A 25,826-nucleotide genomic window follows, 5' to 3' on the forward strand; every position below is an offset into this window, starting at 1 on the left:
GTAGTCCACGCCTAGGCCAGTGGGTGATGGACTGGTCCCATGACTATTGGCCCCATTTTAGAGATGAGGAAACTGAGGCCCAGAGAGGTTAGGGAACTTGTTCAAAGTCACACAGCTATTGAACAGCAGAGTTGGGATTTGAACCAGGCAGTCTGATTCCAGAGCCTGCTCCCTTAGCTGTGACTGGACCCTGTTAAACAAAGTGGAGCACAGCAAGCCGTGGTGCCCCCAAGGGCCCATCAGAGCCCTGGGCAGATGCAGAAAAGGGGATGACATTACTGCTGCTGAGGACAGGTTCTGCCTTCGACAAGCTGAGAGGCCTCAGGCCCCTGCTCATCAGTCCCTGGCTTCAGTCTCCCTTCCTCTAGAGGGCTCAAGGGGATGACGTCTGGGAATCTAGGGTTTGGAATTAAGCACACAATTAGATTTAAAAGTGCTGGAACAAACCTCTGATTGGAAGAACCATAGGCAGGCTAAGACAGAAGGCCCCTAGGACCTCCCAGCCTTCACACCCAAGGGCCCTGCACCCCACCAGCTTGCCTCTCCCTCCACCACTGAACGGCACTGCCTGCCCAGGGTTCTCAGTGCTTGGCCCCTCTGGATCTCAAAGAGGCAACGGCTGAGCTGGACATGTGGCCCCTGTTGTGCCCCATCTGCTTCCCTGTGGCTGCATCTGCTTGCATCACGTGCGTGCCCACCCAGCCAGCCCAGCCAGCAGCGGGGGCCTTCTCTGCAGGCCTGAGCTCCAGGCTGTAGCGGGCTGGCCCGAGGCCCAAGGAATGAGCTCGGCTCCCTGCCGGGGCCCCAGCCACGTGGTTCCTCCACTTCCCCAGGTTGGGCCCCTCTAGGGAACTGAACGCCTCGTACTTTGAGCAGAACAAGGCCCAGGAGGAGGCAGAATAAGGCTGAGAGACAAGATTCCACATTCTTTCTTGACTACAGCAATTCAGAGGAGCAGAGTTCAAGACAAGGTTGGCCCTTGTCACTGTATCCATGGTAGAATCCCCAGGGCCAGAGGAGGCTTCTGAAGGCCATCGCATCCAGCCCCCTGTCTCCAGGCAGTCCCTGCCCCAGAATATGGGATATAGGGGCAGGGGAAGCATGGAGCATCCAGAATTGGACGTTCTACTGAAGTCTAAGACTCAGCAACCTGGCATGCAAAATGGTCATCCCCTGCCCAACTCTCCTCTAAAGGCCGGGCTGAAGGAGAGGCAGGAAGTTTATATCCCACGCCTGGTAAGCTCTAATGTGCCATTGCTACACTAGTTAGGGTTTGTACCAACATGGGAATCTTTAACGACCTCTGGGAAGATCCCATCAAAGAATCTTGGAGACCTCCTTATGAAGTGTAACTTCTGCAGTGTCAGGAAGTTCCTGCACAAGTCTAACCTGCCTCTTTCCTACTGTACTTGAAGCAGCCCGTGTTCTTTTCTAGAAAGCGTGCATACCCCAAGTGTGCTGATGCGGAAAGAATCCTCAGGGTCCCTCGGCACCCTTATCTCATGACGCTGAGCATGTTTTTACCTTACCCTTTTGAAATCCACTAGGAAATCCACTTCAAGAAAAGTCATCTCAGGGAGCAAGGAGAGGGTGGGCAGGTGGAGACCCCACCAGGATCCAAGAGTCACCCAAAGCCCTGGGACAGCCCTGGCTCAAGGCTGAGGAGCTGGGGGACCACACTGCCAGCTAAGAACATCACCACAGCTAAGAACCTCAATCCATTCTAGCCTCAGTTTCTCCACTTGGAAAAAGGAGATCTCTGTCACTTTGCTCCCTGCTCCCTACAGTCTGAGAAATGGAAAGAGCCTTGAGCTTAAAGCCCAAATGCCCCATATTAGAAGCCCTGTCCTGCCATGGATGGGCTGTGGGGCCTTGGGCCAGCCCCAATCCTGCCTGAGCTGGACACCTAGGGCATTGCCCTCCCAGCTTGAAGCTTTCAGGTTTGCCTGCCTGACTCATCACATAGGGCAAGCCTTGGCAGCTTGGCCGGAGCCACAGGAGAATGTGAGTGGTGGCTAGCCTTGCCAGGGATTACAGAGGGCTTGGTAATGAATTCTCTGAGTACAGTACAAGGGGATTCACTGCACATCTTCCCAGCCCCTGGGAGAGCTCCATGGCTGGGAGGCAAGGCTCAACCTCCAGATGTATGTGCCCTGAACATACCAGCACAACCCAAGAGAAAACCCGTCCAGGAGCACCGACCAAGTTTGTAGCATCTTCTACCCAGACCCTTCATCAGGAAACTACAACACATTTCTCTTTCTAGCAAGAGATGTAAGAAGGGGCAGAGGGATCGGCAAATAAACAGACGAGACCCATAGTCTGATTTTCCCTTTGAAGTTTGAAGACATGAACACAGAGAGAAGGAAGTGGCAGGCACCCTGTACCAGCAAGCATGGGTCCTGGGTTTGAGTCCTGCCTCTGCTGCTGATTTGCTGTATGAGTCTGGGCAAGAACCTGCCCACTATGGGCTATGTTTGCTTCTCTGATCTGTCGGACAAAGGGGTCAGGCCACGTCATCACGAAGCTCTGCAGCTCTACTGTCCCCTGACCTCTGACCTCCACTGCCCCTTTCTCAGGTCTTATCAGCAAAAAGACTCACACCCCCACCTTCCAAGCTGGAAACTGAGGCTGCATGCATGTCCCAAGGTTTTCTCTATGGGAAAGAGATCGACTACAGCAAAATTATCACCAGCCCTGCCAGAAATGAGGCCAGCTGTGATCTGGCATGAGAGAATGCAGCTCATTCTCCTGACATTTCCTCTTGTTAACAAGTGCCTAGAAATCTCCTGGCCCAACGCTTTGACAAGGAGGAAAAAAACATTCACGGAGCCCCCAACCCCACCAGGGGACAGGAGTGCCACCTACAGGGGGAGTCTGTGGGCTGAGGGGCCCAATGGAGACAACGCCCTAGGGACTTGGCCGATTTAAGGCCTAGTAAACATAGTAAATCATCGGATGCCGATCACGCCGACCTGCTGGCCATGGTGGCTGGACTGGAGTCAAGGGCATTTGTGCAGCCTGCAGGGGTATGGCACAGCCATGGGGCTGTTTGGCTGAGGGGTTTCCTTCCACCAGCGCCTGACACCCCAGTGCTAGGGAACATCCCCATTATGGAAGACAGGGCTGAAGCTAGGAAGTTACCAGCAAGGAGCAAAGAAGCAGAGAGGAGGTGTCAGTTATGGGGGTTTGCGTTCTGGCTGGGGCTGAGAAGGTTCTGGAACAGATGGCTTTGACTCTCTAAGCCTCAGTTTCCTCGGATAGCAAATAGGGATAACCAGTCTTGCCTCAAAGGTTCCTGTACCATGTGGTTCCTGGACCATGCACACGGAGGGGCCTCAGTTAATGGGGTTTCCTTTTGCCCGCAGAGAGCCTTTGAGAGGGTCATGGCCGTACTGTGTTTTACTTATTTATCTGGTTTGTCGACCGTCTCCACTCCTAAAATGAAAGCTCCATGACAACAGGGATTTCCATCTGTTTTGTGCTGTCCCCACTGCCTGGCACTTAATAGGTGCTCAATAAATGTTTGTTGGAGAATGACTGGCCCCATCTCACATTCAAATGGGAAAATGGTGGGAGCACCTGAGAACAGGTGCTGTCCTCTCTGCCATGAGCAGCTGTGGCTTTTGGCTCCAAGAAGAAAACAAGGGAGAAGGCGGGTGAGGGGCCGCTAGGACACAGGAGATGAGGAGTGGAGGACAACTGAGGCACCAGCCCCGCCGATGAGGCATTCCTTGCTGGGTCGGGTTGGAGAGGAAGCCAGACATGCCCAGGGCTTCAGGGGTCCTGTCTTGTCTGGGGTCCATGGAGGAGGATCTCACCACAGCCCAGAAGGGCGCTCGTGGTTGTGAGTACCAGAGCAAAGCTCCAGGTAGCAGAGCAGCGGCGGAAGCCTGGGGTTGCCATTGATTTCTGGGGTCTGCAGTGAGCTGCCCCCTCAGCCAGGGAAGGGGTGAGGCTCAGGAGAGACAGGGTGGGAAAGGGAGGGCCTTCCGGAAACAGCTGAGTGCCCCCACTTCTCCCAGGTGTCAAGAGCCTAAGGGAAGACCCACCTTTCCTCACAGGAATAAGGAAACCGCGGCCCAGAGGGAGACAGAGCTTGCCTGAGGCCACCTAGAGAATGAGCGGTGGGAGAAGTGTTAGAACTCGGGTACCCTGGCTTCCCGGTTAGGGCTCTTCTAGAACTCTGTGTTTTGGTCTGTGTTCTCCCCGAAGTCAAAATCATAATAACCGATGAAACATTCTCTCCTCTTGGGTCCTAAAGCTGTCAAGGAGAGGAACAAGTTTATCCTAACAGCTCCTGTTTACTGAGCACCTACAGCATTCCAGATCCTCCACGCGTTGGTTCATTTACTCCTTTTCCCAGCCCTGTGAGGAAGCTTCTGTCTGGGGTAGCGCCCTCCAAGATGGCCCCAACACCCTGCCTTCTGGTTCCTACGCCCTTGAGTAGTCGCCTTCCACGTTGTCTCTGGGTTGATCTATTTGACCAAGAGAATATAGAAGTGTCGGCTTGTGGCTTTCCAGGGTGAGTTGCAAAAGGCCTCACAGCCTCTGCCTCTCTTTCTCTCTCTCTCTCTCTGGGATTGCTTGCTCTAGGTGACACCAGCCACCACATCATGAGGTGACTCCCGCAGCCCTGTGGCTCCTGCCAGCGGCCACTCGACAGAGCCATGTCCAAGGCAGATCCCCCGGCTCCAGTCAGACCTTCAGACGGCTTCAGCCCCAGCTGACATCTCAACCGCGGCTTCAGGAGAGACTCTGAACCAGAACCCAACAGCTGAGCCAGGCCCCGGGGTGTGATCCTCAGAAACTGTTAGATGATGAACTGTTGTCTTAAGACACTACGTTTTGTTATGTGTCAACAATAATGAATACACTGCTATTAACCCCATTTTACAGATGAGAAAAATCAAGGCACTAAGACATAAAGTACTTGTTCAGGGTCACAGAGGTAGGAAGCAGCAGAGCAGCATTTGAACCCTGGCCATCGGGGCCCTGAAAAGCAAATGCTTGTACTAACGTCACGTGCACTGACTCATCTAATCTCCCCCAAACCGTCTGAGGGGTGCCCTGCTCTTAGCCTGATTTTACAGAAGAGGAAACACATTCAGAGGAGGTGCAGTGGTCGCGGGCCTAGGTCTGGAGCCTCGTCCTGCTGCGCTCCGGGGCTGGAGCTGGAAGTTCCGGCTGAGTGCTAGGCCAGCTCCGACTCTCAGATGCCACAAGACCTTGACCCAGCCACTCATCTCTCTGAGCCTCGAGGTCCCTGTCTGCAAAAGGTCGACGTTTGGCCCTCCGTGAGGCTCCAAGGATAGTCTGAGCAGATCTCCCATGGGTGGCTCTGGAGGCGGGTCCAGAAGATGGGCCAGGACCGAGTCAGTCAAATCACTGCTGAGAAAGTCACCCCAGACCGAGATAAGAGGCTGAGACAAAGAGCAGGCTGGGTGGGATCGTGATATCTGGTGTGCATGTGTGAAAGCCCACCCTCGCTCAGGACCCCTGCCAAAGCCTGGCTCTGCCACCCTCGCTCAGGACCCCACTGAGCAAGGCCTCCATTGTGGTGGCTGTATTTTCCAGTGTGGTTAGTGATTCATAATCATCAGATCACCCAGTTCTAAAAAAAGGGCCCTCAGAGATCATTTAAGTCAACCACCCCCACTCTGCAAATTAAACTCTGGGAAACCAGACCCAGAGAGATGAAGCCATCGGCCCACTGTCACACATCGCAGAGAGAGGCTCACCCAGCCAGGAACTGCAAAAAGGACCAATGACTGATATTTTTTTTATCAAGCACCTATACTATGTGGCAAGCACAATGACCCCATGAGCTGGCAGCTATTTCCCCAGAGAGTTTCCAAGGGCCCTGTGCCTATTGTCTTCTCAGCCTGGGCTGCTCTTTCCCCAGCAGCCACACGGCTCCCATCCTCACCTCATTCCCCCCAAGAAGCGGAAACTTGTCAGCAAGGACCTTCCAGACCAACTCCCAGCAACCTGCACCCCAAGCACTCACTGTCCCCCCACCCTACACTCTTTCTCTTAGCACTCAGCACCACCTGATATTCATTCAGTCATTCATTCCCATTCTCCCATTCAAGATCTAGCCGGCTGGCTGCCCCACGAGAGTGGGAACTCTTTGTCGTGTTCACTGCTCAGCACCAAGCACCATGCCTCACTCATCGTAGGCACTCAATAGTCTCTGCGTGAGCGAGGGAGGGAGGGAGGGAGCAAATTAATGAAGCTCCTTGCCCAAGGTCACCTGGCTTGGAGGCCAGATCTGGCACCAGCCCAGCCCGCTGACTCCAGGTCCTTGCCCTGAAGCTGAAGTATCGACTGCTGATCCCGACCCAGTTCTACACCTCCCTCCATTGGCTCCTTGAGGCCAGGAGCAGAAGCTTTCTTTTCTTTGTATATCTCCCACTCCACACTCTACACAATACCCTGTAACAGGCAAGGTGCTTGTGAACTCACCTGTCAACCAAGAATCCTAGACAACCCCCTTTCTGAGTGCTCTGGCTTCCCCTCCAGCCTTCTCTCTAGTTCTAATCCCTCCTCCCCATTCCCCACCTCCTCCCATCCGCTGCTCCAGCCAACCAACAGAAATGAAAAGAAGCCACGGCCTGGATTTACACACCTCCCGTGATGGGACAGCTTCGACTCCTAGAAACTCCAACACATTTTCCTGAAACTTAAATTTCCCTTCTCTGCCACAACTCTTCAGCGTTTTGAAGACAACTCTGTCCCTGTGGCAGGTCCTCTTCTCCAAGGTTGTTACACCTGACAGTTTCAGGTGACACTCCTTTGGACAGGTATCTGGGGACCTGTAAGTAGGGCTCAGCTGTCTATCCCTGGGTACAAGCAGGCTCAGGGAGCACCAAGTGCATAAACCCTCTCTTCAACCCATCCATCCCCCTGCCTCCAGGCACACTGGCTTCCCAGCCAGGCAGGGAGCTGCAGGCAGTACAAGAGGGGCCAGGAGCTAAGGGCTTCTGCTTGAACTTCCCTATTTCAGTCCTGCTACTGGGAAGTTCTACTTCCCATCTAACCTAAATCCTGACTGGCCTGCAATACTGCAAACTGTAGCTTGGCTTCCAGAAAATCCAAACTTCCCCAGGCCATGTGAGGACTGCATCCTCGACCAACCAAAAAGCCCTCACCTGGAGGCATCCTGTGACTTTGCCCCAGGCTGCCTGCCCCTCTCCCCCGAGCCAAACCACAGTCTCTCCTCCATCAGCCACAAGCAGAGCAAGGCCAGACCCAAGGCTGGCGATGGTCCTGAGTCTAGGGGTAAAGCGTCAAGGCAGTGGCACAGAGCCTCAAGCCACTGACGGGGGCCAGGCCTGGGAAAGGAGGCCATGGCTACAGGCTGGGCTCAGCCTCAGCCTGTCCACGGGACCCTGGCTGGATGCGTCACTCTGCCTCCGGAGCCTCAGTTTCCCCTTCTGGATAACGAGATGATCAGAATGAATGACTTTCCTCCCATATTATAACATTATGCCAACTAGTGACCCTTGAGGCGGTTTCAAGCTGCTGTTAAGATCAGAGACCCTGGAGACAACCCAGCTGAGTTCAAACCCTGGCTCTGTTCTTTATTCCTTGTGAAACCTTGGGCAAGTTACTTAATCTCCCCCTGCCTTGCCTTTCTCCTCATGCCCCACAGATGCCCAGACAAGAGAAAAAATAGCTTTCTACCACAATGGAGAGCCATGCACAAAAAACTGGCGTATTGGGGCTTACTGCTGAGCCACTCTTGGAGTCACACCCTGCTGTGGGCCTGCCCACACGCCCACTGTCCTTTGGCCTTGTGTGTACACGAGCAAGACTGGAAAGATCCGGGACGACACCAAGGCAAAATGGGAACTGACGGTTCTCTGAGACAGGAGCACAGTCGCCCAGCCAGGCCGAGACCACCCAGTCAGAGCAGGCCCATGGACACAAATACCCCAGACTGAAGCCCCCCAGAAACAGAGCTGCACAGCAGAGCAATTGCTGCCCACGGAGAAAGGGGCCCAAGCCCACAGAGCGCCCCAGGCCCAGCCAGGCAGCAACCACACAGCCGTTCCGGCAGCAGGACGCATGGCCCGGGCAGCCCCACGCGCCAACTCATACACTCAAAGCAGAGCCACAGCTGAGCAGAGAGAAGCAGAAGCTGCCCAGGCCGCGGGTGGATGGGGCAGTGTGGCCAGTAGGAGATTGGGTTCACCCATAGAGTCTGCGTAATAGACACGGAAAATCTTTACCGGCCTACCCATCTTGCCCCTCTTGCCAGGAACGCCAGGTGGACCCTGTAGGGGAGAGATGGGGGACAGGTCAGGACAGGGCTCAAGCGGGGATAGCCAAGGTTGCCCCAAACCCGCCCCAGAGCTGCCCACCAGAGCAGAGTACATGCCACAGAAATAGTAGGCGCCAGTTACACGCACCCTGGGTGGATGGTCCTTGGGCTCTGCAGGGTCAGGGTTTGCACTTGCCTAAGCTGGGGAAATGTCTAAGAAAAGAACCCAGGGCTCCTGGTATTCAGCAGATGCTCAATAAATGCTCCTTCTTCTGCCTTCCTAAGATCCGTGATACCCAGCTTATTGATAAGGTGACAACTGAGTGCCCAGGGAGGAACGGCCAGCAGCTGCTGGCCCCAGGGATCCTAGTGGACGTTGAGATCAGGACAGGATCTGTGCAAAGCTCCCATCCAGCCCCTGGACCCTTGCGACTTAGGTACTTGGGCTGAAAGGCTGGGGTACCTTAGAAATCCCAGCATCCCCTGCCTACCCCTCAAACTCCTAAACCAGACCCCCTATCTACCCAAGAGAGCTGTTTCCCCACAGTGTCGCCATTTCTCCATGGACAAAGGGCTTGAGCCAGAAGCCCAGGCACCCACCCAGGGGCTCCTGCCAGCCTCTCCCTTGCCCCCCACACCCCCTCCAGCCAGGTGCAGCCACCCTCTTGTTCTTGGGCTCCAGTAACAGCCACCACCTGGTCTCCATCTTCACAGCCCCCAACCCAACCCCATTTTACACAAGGAAACGAACGGAGTGATCTGTCTAAGACAGGGGTTGGCAAACTTCTCCTGGGAAGGGCCAGATAGTGAATGTTTTCAGGTCTGTGGTCTCTGTCACAATTGCTCAACTTTGCTGCGGCAGCACAAAAGCAGCCATGGGCAATGCTGCAACCAATGGGCAAGGCTGCGTTCAATAAAACTTTATTTATAAAAATGGCTGACAATCTGGATTTGGCCCAGAGGCCGTAGCTTGCAGACCCCTGATCTAAAACATAAAGTGGGCCTGTTTCTCATTTGCTGAGAGTCCTTCAGAGGCTGCCCATGCCCTCAGAATAGAGTTCTTCTCCTGACCCGTGGGAATCTGCCCCGGGCCCCCTTCAAGCCTCATCTCCCATGGCCCCTGCTCTCTCTCTCAGCGCTTTGACTGTGTTGGTCACTAAACCTGCCAAGGTAGCATACGTCCCTGTCTTCGTGCTCACTGTTCCTCATGCCTGGAACATGTCTGCCTTGACTTGCCCCCTTAGCAAACTCCTACTCAGCTCAAGGGTCACCTCCTCCAGGAGGCATCCTGTGATTGCTCCAGGCTGGCACCCGGTGGGCTGTTCCACGCACTGACTGAGGAGGTGGGTGGGAGGGTAAGTGAACCAACCAAAGCAAGCATACTCACACGCTCTCCGTCAGACCCCGGCAGGCCGAAGAGCCCCGGGAGACCGATGTAGCCCTAGGAAAGAGCAGATGGGGGGGATCAGAGGGGCCAAGTGGTGGGGTGTGGGTGTGGCTGGCCCCACCTCCCCCCAAGCCCGACCTCCACTACCCTCCTGCTCCCCCGGCCCTTCTCCCTCGCTGGAGGCAGCGGTGGTTCCGGCGACTCCGCGACGACATAGGCCTTGAGGCAAGTGTATATGCCCACGGACTGCATGGTGCTGGCTTCCACGATGTAGTCCAAAGGCACATACCCTCACGCCAGGGAAGGGCGGGGCGCTCGCGGGCGGGACACCTGCCCCGCGCCGGTGGCTCCGGGACCTGCGGAAGGAAGCTCCTGGCTGGGGTAGATGCTAGAAGGGCACCGGGTCCTCGCCACCCCTGGGGATGCTTGCGACCGCCTGTGGCTTCTGCCAATACCTCCTGGGCCTAAAGGCCCCAGCCGTGGGGCTCGCATCCGCCCCCAGTTGCCTGAGCCCCGGCAGCCCCAGCAGCTGCCACCCCAGATTGCTGACAGCGGGGGTGGAGGGAAAGCCTGGCTGGGGCGGAGGGCTCTGCACACACTGCCGCATTAAACCCTCACAAGGACCCGGCAGACTGGCCAGAACCCCCTGGCCTCTCCCCTCTCTCTGCCACTGCACAGGTAAGGAAACTGAGGCTCAGGAGATGAAGGAAGCCAACTAGTCAGCAGTGGAGCTGGGAGTCAAACCGAAGCCCAACTGACCCTAAAACCCAAGCTCGTACAGTGCCATCTGCCACCTGATTTCCTGCCCCCAGCCTTTATTCACCCTGTGCCCTCCACCAGGCATGAGCTTCCCAAACCTTGTGCCTGCACAGTTAAATCCTCCAACACCCATCGAAGGCTCTGCCCTCTGGCAAGCCATCCCTGATGCCCCAAACCAGACACAACTCCCCCTACGCACACACACATCCCAGCATCCTATTTGCACCTCAGCTGGTGGCATTTAACACTTTCTCTCTAAGGTCTTCCTTCTCTATGTCTACCATTTCACGTCCTCATTAGCCTGAGAACTTCTCAAGGGCGGGATCTACACAGGGCTTTCACCACTATCAGGGCTCTCTAGATGTCTGTGGAATGTGTTAATAATAACTCCAGGAAGAGATAACCTTTCCAAAGTGCAGACTCTGTGCCAGGCACCAATCCAAGGGGTCTGCAAGCATGAAAGCCTTGGCAGTGTTTCCTCAGCTCCAGCCCTAGCAAATAGGTGTCCCCGGTCTCTCCCCAGTAGAGACGAGGTGGCCCGCCTGTGGCCCTGGAGCTGGATTCCGGTCAAGCTGGCGTGTGAACTCAAGTCCTCTGCCACCCCCACCATTCCTCCCTCGCTGGAACCCACAGGGCACTGGGCCTCCTCCTCCTCGTCCCACATGGTTAATACCCATAAACTACATGACCAACCGTTTACTGACCCTGCCAAGAGGGGCTCATATCCCAGGCTGGCAGGTGAGGCACGGGCCCCAGTGACTTGCCCGGGGTCCCCACCGCTGATTGACAGTGGAGCAGATGCCAGCCCCAGCACGCTGCCTATTTTATAAATATGAAACCAGCGATGGCAGGGGCCGGAGGACAGCTTGAGCTGTCCCCCAGTTCAGCCAGGCTGCCACGGGCTCTGTGACCTGCAGGAGACAGGAGCGCAGGGGACAGGGTTGCCTCTCCCCACATGTGGCCTCAAGATGCTGCTAGCACGGCAAACGTTGAGCGGCCCCAGATGTCGTTGGCCCATCTCGCTGCTCCCGGCCTCCGGGAGACCTTCTTCCTGAGCTCAGAAGGCCTCTCTGGGGCCCCAGCTTGTGGAAGCAGCTGGAAGAAGGGAGGCCCAGCATCCTAGGACAGGAGATTCTGCAACCCCTGCATATCATACTAACGTCCTGGGGAACTTGCCTTCCGCCCACTCGCCCACCTGGATGCTGTCCTAACAGCCACCCCATCTGCTCCAGGGATTGGCGGGAGTCTGCGGCCACCCTGACCTCTCCCTCCCGCCAGTGTATAAATAGCTTTGGCTCAGGAGCAGAGGACACGTCACATACGACCCATTCTGGCTGAGGTCTGTGTGACCTACTTGCGGAAAATTTCCAAGAGGCAGCAAGCCCAGGCCCAGGACACCTGAGTCCTCATCCCAGCTCCGCCTCATTGTGCAGTGTGAACTGGGGCCACCCGATCCCTACCATGAACCCAGTTTCCTCGTATGCAGAAGAGGGAATTCCACCAGATCATCTCATAAGCTTCTGAATGTCACTTACCCTCACCCAATTCACCCAGAACCTTCTCCACCTTCCCTAGTCCCCATCTGGTGGCCCATCCTCAGCAATGCTTGGTTGCTTTCAAATTCCTAGCATCCCAATAACCATGTGCAGGTAGGAATGGAATCCCTCCCCCTCCCCCCCACCAAGGCAAAGATGGGCAAAACGAGGCCGTAGGGTTTGCTCCATGGGGGCCTTGAAGGCAGGGGAGGGCTGGCAACTCCGGTAGCCGGCAAGCCTGGGCAGCAGTCACCTGCTGGCACCACTGCTTCCAAAAAGGTGCCCTCCTCCCACACAGCCCTCAGTCGAGGACAGGACGAAGGTCTCAGAGGGTCCAGTTACAGGCAATTCAAGTGGCCCTGGCATGGGCTCCCAGGTCACTTGGGATGTGCCAGAGTCATGGCGATGAAATGCCTATTTGCAGCTGGACTGTGGCCGAGCCCCCTGCAGAGCCTCTGCTGCCCAAACGGCCCAGCCCTGGGGACCAAGCCAGATTCCCTGGTTCAAGGGTCCCCCATCACACAGCCTTCCTGGTGCCCCTTCGCTCTCCAGGGGACACTCAGAGGGGAGGGCCTCAGCACCAGTTCCCCAACAGACCCAGATGGAGGCCCCAAGGCCCTAACTCCCACCAGGCCCCCTGGAGAGACAGGTGAAGCCCACTGAGGGCCCACCTGTGTGGCATTTGCCAAGGACCACTTACCCGGCTGCCTTTGGGGCCAGGGTTTCCTACCGGTCCAGGTAATCCCTGAAACACAAACGAAAGAGAGGCAAGGCCATATGGAGACATTCTGCCTGCCGCCAACAACTGGGGGCAAGTTCTGTCTCTGTGGGCCTGTAAAGTGAAGGTGGGGGTCAGACTGATGATGTTCAAACTGAGCTCCAAAGCCCAAGGTCCCAGGGAGGAGCCTCTGGAGCCCCAACCCCACAGAAACAGAGCCCCTCTGCCATCTGTTCTCTGTCTTGAGCATCCCGTGCTGCTGCCTTCCAAGAGAAGGTTCCAGCCCCCTGGAAAGCCCTTTCTTTCCACAGGGCCCACCCGGCTGAAGCTGCTCCCTGGCTCCCAGGCCCGCTGTCACCCTCTGCCTGGGGAAACCCGTGGCCATCTCCACACCACCAGGACCACCAGAGCTTCCAGAAGCCATATACTGCACCTGCCTGCCAGGGTAACCTTTGGCCCCTGGGCTGCCCTCAGGTCCTGGCTGCCCCTGCAAAGGAACAGAGAGACTCGTGAGGACAGGAGGGGCCCTGCCTAGTTCCAGCTCTGGGGGTCCAGGCTGGCAGTGGACGAAGAGAGTGGCGGGAAAGTGAGCAGGAGCGGGAGAAGGGGAAGTCACCGAGCCCACCCAGCTGAGAAACCGGTCGGACCGGCTTGGGGGACAAAACCCCCTCTGCTTGTAGCCCAGGAGTAAGAAAGCACAGACGCCTGGCCAGCTTTTCCATGCTGGCAGGGGCTGCTGTTTCACTTGAGTCAGGACGGCCAAAATTCCTGCAAACCCTGTGGCGGCGCGTCTAAATTCCCTTAACATCGCCCAGAACAGGCCGGCTATTCATGGCTCCGACCAGGGCTGTGCCAACCATGCCAGCACTGGGTGGGCGCAGACTCCGGCTCTTTCAGGCAGATGTGGTTGGGGGAGGGGTGGGGCAGGGGGGTGTTTCCAGCCTGGCTCTGGGGCCCATTTGGGACACGGAGCAGGCCCTCACCTGTTCTCCGGGGTGCCCTGCCGGTCCAGGATAACCCTTGTAGCCCTGTGGGGACAGAAAGCTGCATGAGGCAGGAGGCCACCCCAGGGTCTGCGGACACCAGCAGCCCGGCTCCCTGCCTGCCTCCTGCAGCCCGGATGTGCTCCGTCGGGGAGGGAGGAGGTGGTCAGCAAACGCTCGCCGAGGGGATGCACGCAACGAATCAGGCTTAGCAGGTTCTTGAGGTTTTATCTCTTCCAGTTCTTGGGGATCGCTCACTCCTTCAGCACAGCCCGTGAGCTGAACTGGGATGCGGTAACTGTGGCAAAGGGCTGCCGTGGTCCAGCCATTCTTTCCAAATCCAAAGAGAGGGTGTGGTTGTCAGGAGGTGGGGTAGAGGGATTCGTCGGTGGATGGATGGAGCAAATGGCACCTCAGGGTCTGGGTTATGTCCAACCACCACGTGATGCTGTCAGCACCTGCCTCTACTCAGAAAGCCCCTATTGGAAAAGAGCTCATGTACGCATCGATAAATGTATTAACCAAAATAGTCTCCCTCCCGCGAGTCCCAGCTCGAGAGGGACTCTGGCAATGCCCCGGTACCAACCCTGACCCTTCTGTCCCCACAGTCCAACATGTGTGCAGGCCGTGTCTGTAGGTCCTGAGAATCAAATCAAGTGTTTCAGGTGCTGCAGGGGGCATATGATTAACATTAGGAGGTCTCTGAGGGAAACCCCAGACTCTGTGCTTCAATCAAATTAGGGCTGCTGGGAAAATAAGAACAAGGGATTTCTGTCTCAGACAGGGAGACCCACTGATCCCCAGAAGACCCCCTGCTAGAGGGAGCTCTGGGCTGGCGTGCGACACTGTTCCCGGCTAACTATGAAACTCGGGTGGATTACTGCCGTTCTCTCAACTCAGATGAAGGAGTTAGGACCCTCAGTCCCCTTCAACTCTGAGTTCTAAGACTCCCCAGAGGGTGGTACAAGAAGACCCTAAAATACACACAGAAGGGCCTGCACACCCTTCTACGTACTGCTGCATACAGAGGGCTTCCCTGGTACCCAGGACTCTACCTCCAGGACCTTCCCTGGCCCTTACAACAGTCAGACAAGGTGGCAGGGGGGGTGGGGGGGGGGTGCAGATTACCATCGCCTATTTACAGAGGAAAAAACCAAGTCTTGGGGAACTCAAGCCACTTTCCCCAAGTTCCACTACTAAGGAGCAGAAGGTGACATCCTTCCATCACATCTCCCTGACACCAGGCCCATGTTAGAGCTTTGCACACATCCCCAGGCATGCACGGTTCTGTGCATGTACACAAGCACACACAAGCACACATTCAGCAACCACCCCCAAATCCCCAGGAAATGGGGACTCTTAATTATAAACAGCAGAGCCGGTCTGGTCCAAGTCGTTTGGGGAGTTTACAAGCATTCCTCCTGCACCGACTCACGCGTCAAGACCACTCAGTGATACGACTGCATCTCAAATCAGGGCCTGTGGAGACTGACGCAACACAGCTGGGTGAGCATCTCCCACCTGGGGTGTGTGCTCGTTCCCACAATGAGTAAACTGAGGCACGGGCCACAGCCAGGGTGTAGAACATAGCGTGGTTAAGATCTCATTTCACACCGATCTGGATTCCAATCCTGCTCCGCCACTGGCCGGCTGTGTGACCCAGGGCCACTGGCTCCACTTCTCTGAGTCTCGGTCTCAGAGAAAAATGGAAATAGAAGGGCTGGTGTACGGACGGCGCGATATAATGCCTGGAAAGCACTTAGCACATCATCTGGCATTGAGTTCAAGGGCCCCGTAAAGACTAGCTGTTGTCATCATCGTGACCTTCATTTTTCACTCATTCATTGAACAAACAGCCACTGAGCTTTCCTGTGCCAGCACTGCTCCAGGCACGGGGTGAATGAGAGACAGACAGACATCTTTTGCGTTAGTGGGGCTTACATTCTAATGAAGGAGACATAATAAATAAATAAATATAAAAGATAATGCCCAATCAGATCAGTGCTATGTAGAAAATAAGCAGAGTTAGGGGATGGAGAACGGCAGTGTTGGAGGGGAGGAGAGGGCCTGTGACTTCGGAGTGGAGTCAGGGAAGGCCACTGGAGGGGATGACTAAGGTGGGGGAGCTGGACCTGGGGCTGGCTCTCTGGGGAAAGGAATTCCAGGCTGGAAGTGCAGAGGCCCTGAGGCAAGAATGATCTTGAGTGCAGTTCTGAGAAGAACAAGGAGGCCAATGTGACCAAAGCAGAAGGTGTGAAGGGACAGAGAGAAGCAAGAAGCTGGCGCAAGCTGGGCCCGGGTTCTGAGCAGAGGCAGGTCAGGTTAGGACTTACATGATTCCCCTTATTATCACTTTTCCACTTTGTAGCCATGGAAAAGGAAGAAGAATCAAAGCCTTTTCCCAGGGAAGAGCTGAATGTTAGCCCCTAGCTCTTGACCTTGTGACCCGGCACAGGCCACCGATGTTTGAGCCTCTCTGCACCTCAGTCCATCATCTCCCACTGGCCTCATGGGTCGGCTGCAAAGAGTCAGTGGAACAATGGGGAAAGACAAGGGTGAGAACCAGGAAAGGGGGCCCAGGGCCGTAAGCCTCTGAGCATCATCAGCTCCTGTGGTTTCCTCCTCAGCCACAAAGAAAGCTCCTAAAACTCAATTCTTCAGCACCCCCCAAAGAATGCATTATGAGTAAAATCCTAAGCAGGGACTTCGAGTAGACCCTTTCCTCAGGATGCAGCTAAAAGGAAGCATATGGTAATTAGGGACACGTACAGAGAACTCCCCATGTGTGGCCTGCAGTGAGGCCTTAAATACATCATTAGCTCATCAACTCTTTGCAACCACCCCTAGGAGGTAGGAACGGCTGTGCACATTTTGCCAGATGAGGAAATAGAGGCCCAAAGAGGTAAAGAAGTTTTTCTGAGGCCACACAGCTTCTCGGGCTGAACAAGGTCTGTGACTCCAATACCTGTGTCCTTAACCACCGACTCACAGGATGAGACATTCCCATTGACCAGCTCGAGGCCAGCCTAGAAGAGCCACAGGGCCACCCAGAGAAAGCTCCCCTTACAGACCCACCTCACCGGGAGGGAGGCTCAGGGTCCCTGTAGTGTTATTGGACCAGAGGACGGTCACAGAAGCCTGGGCACCTGAGTTGGAAAGGACCTAAGCATTCAACTTGACAACTTCCTTTCGCATTGGACAGACTGAGAAACTGAGGCTCAAGACAGGGGAAGGGGCTTGTCCAAGTTTCCTTAGCAAGTTACACCCAAGCCCAGACTGTTCCCTAAAACTCAAGTCCGGGTGGGCTGGACTTTGTCCAGAAGGCCATGAAGCTGATCCGTGGACCCAGCCATTCCTCCTGGCTGGCTGCAGCAGTGGGGTCTGAGCACAACCAGGGTGGAGGCAGGACTGGGGAGGCTCTTCTGCTCCCTGGGATCACCTCACCAGTGTTTATACCAAGCTGGGGCCAAATAGCATCAAATGACAGGGCCCCAGGACCTGGGAGAATCTAAACCATTATCTTCTCTAGGGCCCCAGCAATTACGGGACAGGCACTGACCACAAGGTGGACCTGGGGGCAGCAATTCCCCCACATGTGATCGGTGCCTGACTGGCACCAGAGGAGAGTGGCTGCTTCGGGGGGGCTCCCGGGACCACAGATGTCTGCGAGGAGCTTCCTGCTGCCCACAGGCGGGTCTCCACAGGACCCGTGTTTATAATAGAACTTGGTCTATATTTTGGTTTTGGAGCCAGATTAATCATTGCTTACAATGTACATGGAGAAGCCAGACATCACCTCACTGTTGCTGTAGACAGTCTGCCCATCCGGCTGGGAGGCTATTCGGGCTTTTTGGGCAGGGAGGAGAGGGGGTTCTGTCCTTGCCGAGGGGCCGTGGGGACCAATGCAGGCTCTTGTGGGGCGGTGTGATGAGAGACCGAGGCCTCATGCAGGCTGAGATGGAGCCTGGGTAAACACAGCTCAAGTCTGGACACAGCTTTCAGATGGGGAAACTGAGACCCAGGGAGGAGCAGGGCTCTGAAACCAAACAAAGGGATTTATGTATAACTCCGGAAAAATGTGCCTGGCACATAGTAGGCCTTCAATAAATGGAGGTGTCCTTCCTCTCGGGCTTGCTTAGTACTCCAAGAGACTTCCCAATGGACCTTTTCTACTACCTTAGCTGCCCATACCCCACGCTGGGCAATCAGCAGGACAGAAAACCCCATTTAACAGAAAGAATCAGAGAAAGAAACACAAGCCAAGAGATGAAGTGATTCATTACATGATCCTGGACAAGTCCCTGCTCCTGCCTGGGCCTCAGTTTCCCCATCTGAAAGCCGTGGCTTATCCAAAAGCACAGTTTGTCACGGCACAGCTGGGAATCTGACACCAACCAGACTATTTAGTGGTGTGGTAGGTTGAATTATGTACTCCAGAAAAACATGTTCTTAATTAATCCATTCCCGTGGGTGTGAGCCCATTGTAAATAGGACCTTTTGGAGATATTGTCTTTAGTTAAGATGTGGCCAACTGAATCAGGTTGGGCTTTAATCATGATTACCAGAGCCCTTTATCAGCCGAATGAAATTCAGACATAGAGAAAGCCATGGAAAGAGGAAGAAGCTGGAAGTTGCTGGCCTGTGCATTGTCACGTGACGAAAAAGCCTAGGACCCAAGGATCACCAGCAGCCAGCCCCACCAATCATCAGGGAGAAAGTATCATCAGGCTGATACCCTGATTTTGGATTTCTCCTGGCCTCAAAACTGTGAGCCAATAAATTCCTGTTGTTTAACCTAATCCATTTAGTGGTATTTGCGACCACAGTCAGGAAACAAAGGCAAGTGGATTCTGAAGACAGGTGAGGTCAGGAAGGTGCAATTTTGCTGTGCCTCATTCATTCAATCAACAAATGTTTGCTGAGCCCCAACAATGAGCCAGGCCCTGTGTCAGGCACTAGGGATACCCTGGTACGTGGGACAAACCCACTCTCTACCTTCCAGAAGGGAACATGGGCATTAAGCGCACATTAAGTGGAATGAAGGAGAAGTACCAAGTGCTAGGGGAGATAAATGCACCCAACTGGAGGAGGTGACATGGTAAACTGAGGCTTGAACTGGAGGAGCAGGGATTGGATAGGAGGTGGGAGCTGAGCTCAGAGGTGACCGAGGGCCTGGGCCACCAAAGCCCAGAGCAGCTTAGCAGCAGGGGAGCCTGGCAAAGGACCCCAGGAGGGTCCCTGTACGGGGCTGGGTGCCACCCACCTGGGTAGTACTGGTAGTTCTGCAGAAAGGCAAGAGATCATCTCAGGCCAGCCTCAGTCGCATCCCCCACCACCACCAAAATATTCCCAAATAACCCCCCTCTGCCTTCCCATTTTACTCAGCTTCCCACAGACAGAGGCCAACTCAGGCAGCACAAGGAGAGCTAGAGGGCAGGGAGAGAGCAGCAGAAGGGAACTAAGAGGAAGGCACGCTGGAAAGATGGCAGAGAAGTTTCAAGTGGAGTACCAACTTCATTCTATTAGTCATGTCTTCCTGGAGCAGTGTGTTAAGAAAGATTCTGCAGCCACATCAGGGCTTGGCAAGGAAGATCAGTTAGTGCAGACTGCCACAGGCAGGGGAACGAGGGACGGAAGCAGGAGGCAGATGTACATGTCCAGCCCTGTGCCAAGCCCCACACCAGGAAACAGAGACGAACAGGCTGGAGTCTGCCCTCCGTGCACTTGTTCCAGTCTGAGAAATGTGCCAAGGACACCTGTGAGTTGACTGCCAGGCAGAAAGGGCCGAAGGATCAAGAAGGCAGGCGTGACTTCTGCCTGGAGGTCTGGGGAGTTGCTCCTGAGAAGACGGCTTTTGAGAATGGAATCACCCTTATTGTAACAACCAAAGATATCTCCAAACATTGTTAACTGTCTAGACATTAACTGTCCCCTGGGGGGCAAAATCACCCCCCAGTTGAGAACTACTCTTCTACAGAAAAGAAGGCAGGAGGGTTAGACTAGAGAGCACGGGGGACACACATCCGTCAAGGTGCAAATGGGGTTCCAGCAGCCTTCTTGACTAGTGGGAGGTGGTTAACTGGCAAAGTGACAGATGGGAAAGGCCTTCAGCTGCTTCTCCTTCATGATCATCATGATCATTCATTCATTCACTCATTCATTCATTCATTCCACAAATACATATGAAATGCCTACCACGTGTCAGCCCCATGGGTGCTGAGGATATCACACCTCATCTATCCCTCCAAACGTCCCCATCAGGTAGCTGAGGTGCAGGGGGGCAAGGGGATGCAGGAGAGCGATGGAGCTGGGATGCCATCCAAGTTTGTCTGACGCCGAGGCCTGCCACCACAGCCCTTGGGAATCAGCTCTGCAAAGCCCCTCAGTGAGCATCTCAGACGATGGCAGAGAAACGGACCTTCTCAGATGGGGAGCCTCTCCTTAATTTAAGGGCTCTCTCTTATTTGAGAAGCCGTTTCAATCAGTGTTAGTGGAGCGAGAAAGAGCCTGAGGGTGGAAGACCTGGGTTTAAATCCCAGGCCTGCCATTCAGTGCCAGCGAAAGGTATTTCCACTAAGCCAGGGGCCCTCAGTCTCAGCTGCACATGGGAATCACCCCAGGAACTTTTAGATTACTGATGACAAGGGTCCACTCTCAGTCCAGTTGAACCAGAATCCCTGGGGCGGGACCCAACCTCCCCACCCGGTTCTTTTGCCCAGTGGGTTCTAATGCCCAGTGGGGTGGGGAACCGCTGCTCCAGACTGCACCCTCAGGAGGGCAGGGCCCCAGAGGACCCCATTTGTCATTTAACACCAGTGCCGGCATGGGGCCTTACACTTAGGTTCCTATCTGTTGAACATCTGGAAGAATGAATGAAGAATGAATGCATGTGTGAATGAAACCTATTTGGGCCTCAGCTTTCTCAGCTGTAAAATGGGAATAATGTTGCCTAACTCTTGAGAGCTCCTGGGGGAAACAACGTGGTGACGGACAGTCACCCTTTCTGCAGCCCCTGAAGTGCCAGCCGAGTGGACGCACTAGTTGATATTGGAACCCTATACTAGTTGATATTGGAGCGCCTTTGCTTCCGCCTATTTTTCAGAGCCCCGCCATCATCTAATGCATCTCATATTTTTACTATTTTTGTTTATTGTCTGTCTCCCCCCACAAGAACATAAGCTTCAAGGGGGCATATATTTCTGTTTATTTGTTCGGCTTGGTGCCTTGCACAGTGCTTGGTACATGGCAGGCATTCAATAAATGCTCATGAATGAACGATGAACGAATGAATGATCAAATGAATGAATGGTTATTGGTATCATCTCAGAGAAAGAAGCCCAAATCCAACGTGTTGGTGAGCAAAGAGCAAGCTGACCTCACTCTGGCCCACCCATGTCCCTTCTCCCCCAAGACTCTCCCACAAGTGACAAAGCCAAGCAAGACTAGGGGAAAATGGCCACTGTTGTCACCAAAGATGCTTGTGGGAGGAGAGTGATTACAAACAGTGGTGATTACAAGCCCAGGCGCCCACCCTATCGGTCCTCCTCCCTGACCCCCAGCAAGGACAGGGGTCCCTGCCATGGAGCCCGAGCTCCCCCATGCTCTCCCCACCACTCTCTGGGTGGGTGACACTGGCCTGCCCCAGACCAAGCTCCTCCGTGTTGCCAGGGACAGCATCAGGGAAGAACTCAGTGTGAACGGCTTTGCCAAATATTTTTCCGCCTGCATGGAGGCACTTTCTTAACTTAGAAAAGACACCTCTCCCTGCTCAGGTGGGCTGGTTCCTTTTCACTGGGAGGGGCTCTTGGCCCTCTGCTTGGACATCTGCTTAGAGCAGGGAAGCCTGGAACCCCAGCCAGGAGCTGGTCCATCTGCTTTTCCCATCTCCCGCCACCTCTGCTGCGCTCCCACCCCATGCGGAGAGAGACCACCGTTGACTGTTTTATGAGCCAGGGCTGGAAGGAGGCTTTTCCACTCACACCTCATTCATCAGAAAGTGCTGGAGCCCAGAGGGGAAGCAAATAGGGAGAGAGAGTCCCTCTGAGTTCTCTGCCATGTCTCCCCAGCTCACAGACAGCCATGGACTCCTGTCTGGCTCTGGCCTGCTCTGGTCAACGACGGTGGAGGAGAAAGGGATGGGAGGACATGATCCTCCAGGTCCGTCTGTGCCATGGGGACCCTTGGACAAGGGGCTGGATGGAGCCAAGAGATACTGTAGCTGTCCAGATGAGAACCAGATGGCCCAAGAGAGAGGGCAGCTGTGACTACAGCTGGGATCCAGGTCCGAAGCTCAAGACGTGGCCCTAGGTTGAGGATTCTACTGGAAAACCCATCAGCAATTTGGGATTTTCCTGCAAAAAGCCATTGACCTTCGGTCTTCATTGTCCTGTCCCAGTTTCCTGAGCACCCATTAGGCAGAAGGTCCTATGCTAGGCTCAGTAGGGAGAGAAACAAACCAGATTTGCACAACCTGATTGGTCAGGCAAGACTCTGAGCTGAGAAGAAGCTAAGATAGGCTAAGTGCCCTTGAGCAGGGTAGAGACCCAGGGCCCGAAGGCTATGTGTTCCAGGACGGCGTACTGGAGGAGGTGCAACCACAGCTGAGTCTTGAAGGATGGGAGCCCCTGACTGGAGAAGTCAGAGTGGAAGGGCCTTTTTTGTATCCAGGGTCCTGCCATCTAGGAAAATGGCAGACTTTCCCCCAAGCTGTTTAGAACGGCAACTCCCCAACTCCTACCCCCGACATGGCTGAAGCAGGGATGGGGGTTGGGAAGACACAACAGCTCTGCAGGCACAGAGAGCTCACCGCCTCTCTAGAGCATTCTCCCTCCACCCATAACAGGAATGACCGCCATGGGTTCCTGGGCACCGCCCTGCAGCCTATCAGGGAGGGATGAATATTGGTTAGGGGCTAGCCCAAAGCCCCCATCTGGAAACAGTGGGAGTAGAACCCAGGTCCAACTAGCCCCACAGCCCAGCCCCTCAACGTCTCTGAGGACAGTGCCCCTTCCTCAGCCTCCTGAGGGCCCCCAGGAGGAAGTACTACAGAGCCAGGCCACGTGGCCTCACTGCTCATGAGCCTTGTGGGGGGAGGGGGGCAACTCCAAGTCAAGGCGCTCTCTGCCCCCCGCCCCCCAATTGACGAGCACCATCCTCAGGAAACCTTTTTCATCTCCCACCAATCTTTCCCGAGCTCAAGGGGAGAGGAGGCAGGGTGGGTGGGCAAGCAGGGGTGCACACAGTTCTCTAGCCTCAAGGCCTGGCTCCTCAGCAAGCCCACTCAGCAAGGCAAAGCATCATAACCAGCGTGTACCTTTCGTCCAGGAGGTCCTGGATTCCCGGGGAGCCCAGGCAAGCCCACGTTGCCCTGCAAAACACAAACACAGGGTGTGAGGCGGGAAACGGGTACAGAAACACCCATTAAATTGAAAGCCTGATCTCAAATCACCGGTTGTTTCCAAATGGGGGTCATGGAGGCCTAGACACCCCAGAGGAGTCTCAGGGGGCTGCCAAGTGAGATGAGGGCAGTAGAGTAGGTGGGGTACCCAGCCCCTTCCCCAATTGACTCAGCTCCTCTTAATCCTTGTATCTATTGGACTTTGACATAAGATACCATTGGTGCATGGCCAATGGATTCTGATGCTAAGACCATGTTTGAAAACCACTGCCCCCAAGGACACACACCCTCATCCATCCCATTCCAATCAGTTCTCTCCAACTGCATTCCTGACACCCTCCCTTCTGCCTATTCCCTCACCCTGGCCAGGTGGGCATTTCTGCCACCAACACTGAGACCTGGGAGCAGACAAAATAAGAGAATGGGAGTGAAGCCCAGGCCCTGGGTACAAATCCCAGCTCTGCCACTCGCACCCCTTCTTAGGCCTGTGTTTCCTCGTCTGCAAGCTGGGCCTATTGGCCTTCGCTTTTAAGGTACGATGGGCATCAGATTGGTGTGTAGGTGGAGACTTTCCTGGGACCCTTGGTCACCCGGTAAATGTTTACTGAATAAGTAAACTTATCAGTGAGGATGTGAAGGAATGAACCACCTGTGTCTCGGGGAAATCAAAGGCACTGAGCACATCTATGTGCACAGGCACAGGAGACTGTGTCCTGAAGGAAGCCAGACAGACCCGAGCATTCCTTCTAGGGTATGTTCGAGATGCTGGTGACCTCACTTGGAGTTCTGGGCCCCCCTGCTCCCGCCGGTCCCGCACTCCCTCCCTCCAGACTCCTTGCTCGATTATAGAGTGATGCTGCAGGGATGGGTGAAGTCCTTTGACCAAAATGTTTTCTCTTCTGTAGGAGAAGCTTGACATCATGGCCTTCAGAGTCAGAGAGCCCTAGATCTCTGGGCCCACTACCTTCCCACCTCCCAGAAACGCACACATCTGTCTACTCTAATTAACAACCTCAGGGAGGACTTGGAATGCCCACTGGAAGCTTTCTGGGCATGTGCAGCCAAGAGGCTTCTGGATGCCAGGGTCACCTCGCAGACACTGCAGAAAGCCATGCAGGGCACCAGGCAAAATATGTTCACCACGGGTGTGTCCATAAGCAAAATATTTCAGTGATTGTAATTTTTGCAAGCTGGGAAAAATGTGGCAGGGAATAGTCCTGGGTTTGGTGTTGGGAAAGACTGAAGGGCTACAAGAAGAAAACCACACCACACCCTGATCTTTCTAGACCTTCCCACCTCCCTGCCCTTGTCTGCAGGGGCCTCCACCAGGGAGGCTCACCCCAGAGTGTGGCATTTTCCCTAGCATCCACTCCCCTCTTCCCTGAGCCTGGGGTCCCTGGAAACCTACCTTTGCCCCATCATGGGCCTTTCCTGGTGAGAGCCCCGGGTCCCCTTTCTGTCCCTGAAACAAAAACAATTCCACTTTGGCCACTGAGTCATCTCTAAAGAGGATGTCTCCACACAAGTTCTGCTCAAAGCCCTTCCATCCATCCCCTCACTCACACACCTCTGGAAGGGTCCTCTCTACCACTCCACAACTCTCTTGCTCTAACACCTTCCATTTCTCCCTACTGCTTGCATGATGACAAAGTCCAGACTCCCCATTCTGGTGTCCCAAGTCTTCCATCTTGTCCAGAGTTTGCAACTCTCCTGCCAGCCGCACCCATAGATAGAGGGTCCCTCTGCTCCGGCACAAGACCAGAGCACATTTCTCAGCCATGCCCAGTACTTCCTTTTGCCAGGCCCTTGCTCAGACAGTCACCCCCTCCCAGAACACCATTCCTGCAATCCTCATTAGTCAAACCCTAAGCATTCCTCCAGAAGCAGCTTGAATGCATCTTCCCCAGCCAACCTGTACATCTCTGGGCCCAACACACTGCAGATGAGGCTTTGCATGTGAATGGCTAGGCCTGCCTCCTGGCTTGTACCTTGGGGCTCTCTTAATTTCTGAGAAGCACATCCCAGAAGACGCCTGACGTTTTCACTTTTCTGGTACATTGATGCTCCCCTCACATTTCTCTATCTGAGGTGGACAGATGGACAGCAGCTACCCTCTGTGTACAGCCCTTCATGGTTTACAAGATCCCTCACCTTACTAGATTCTCACCATGGCCTGGTTAAGTGGGCCTGGAAAGTGTTAGGATCCCATTCATTTAGGAAAGTGAGGCCAGAAGAGGGAAAGGGGCTGGCCCAAGGCCCCAGGATGAGGTCAGTACCCTGAATTTGTCACTCTCAGACCTGAGCTTTGGGAAATCCTGGGAACCACCTAAGTTAGAAGAGGCAGTAAATAGAGTAGAAACCTGCAGTCCATGAGGCCCCCATCAGACACAAGACCCTCCCCCCCGCCCCACGCCCACCTTGTGCCTAGAATATAGGAGGGTCCCCACTGCAAGGTCCTGAGAGCAGGGGGCTCAGGAAAAGGGTCCACAGAGCTCGTCAGCTGGGTCTCCCACAGGCCTGCAAAGTGTGCTGCTGGCTGCAGCCCCTCTGGTTTGGCCGAACCTGGTTGCGACTCAGGAAACAGCCCTTTGGAAAGTCGGTCCACCCCGATGTCACATTCCAAGAACCCCTGAGCCCCCCCAAGGGCTCCCTCCCTTCCCTGCCTCAGCTGAGCCCCCACCAGAATGCTGGGCCTGTCACGGCTTCCCACTCAGGCCTTGGGCAGGTCACCTCAGCTCTCTGAACCTCGCTTTCCTCACCTTTAAAATGGGAGGCACA

General features: G+C 54.9%; 1 protein-coding gene across 6 annotated transcripts in view; it reads right to left on the reverse strand.

Moving 5' to 3' along the window:
• COL27A1 (collagen type XXVII alpha 1 chain) overlaps positions 1-25,826 on the reverse strand; it is a 153,552-nt gene that overhangs the window by 94,721 nt on the left and 33,005 nt on the right. For 5 of the 6 annotated variants that reach the window (XR_005210656.1, XM_037797558.1, XM_037797556.1 and 2 more), the window contains exons 6-12: positions 24,457-24,510; positions 22,965-23,018; positions 13,652-13,696; positions 13,102-13,155; positions 12,651-12,695; positions 9,657-9,710; positions 8,238-8,282 (exon numbers count right to left, since the gene is read on the reverse strand). Coding sequence is in view for 5 of the 6 variants with exons in the window: in XM_037797558.1 (XP_037653486.1) it covers positions 8,238-8,282; positions 9,657-9,710; positions 12,651-12,695; positions 13,102-13,155; positions 13,652-13,696; positions 22,965-23,018; positions 24,457-24,510 (351 nt within the window). In the remaining variant the exon portion in view is untranslated. The remainder of the gene's footprint in view (positions 1-8,237; positions 8,283-9,656; positions 9,711-12,650; positions 12,696-13,101; positions 13,156-13,651; positions 13,697-22,964; positions 23,019-24,456; positions 24,511-25,826) is intronic. The other variant, XM_037797559.1, reaches the window with a different exon arrangement.

Source organism: Choloepus didactylus, chromosome 10 (assembly GCF_015220235.1).
Source record: "Choloepus didactylus isolate mChoDid1 chromosome 10, mChoDid1.pri, whole genome shotgun sequence".
Lineage (NCBI taxonomy): Eukaryota > Metazoa > Chordata > Mammalia > Pilosa > Megalonychidae > Choloepus > Choloepus didactylus.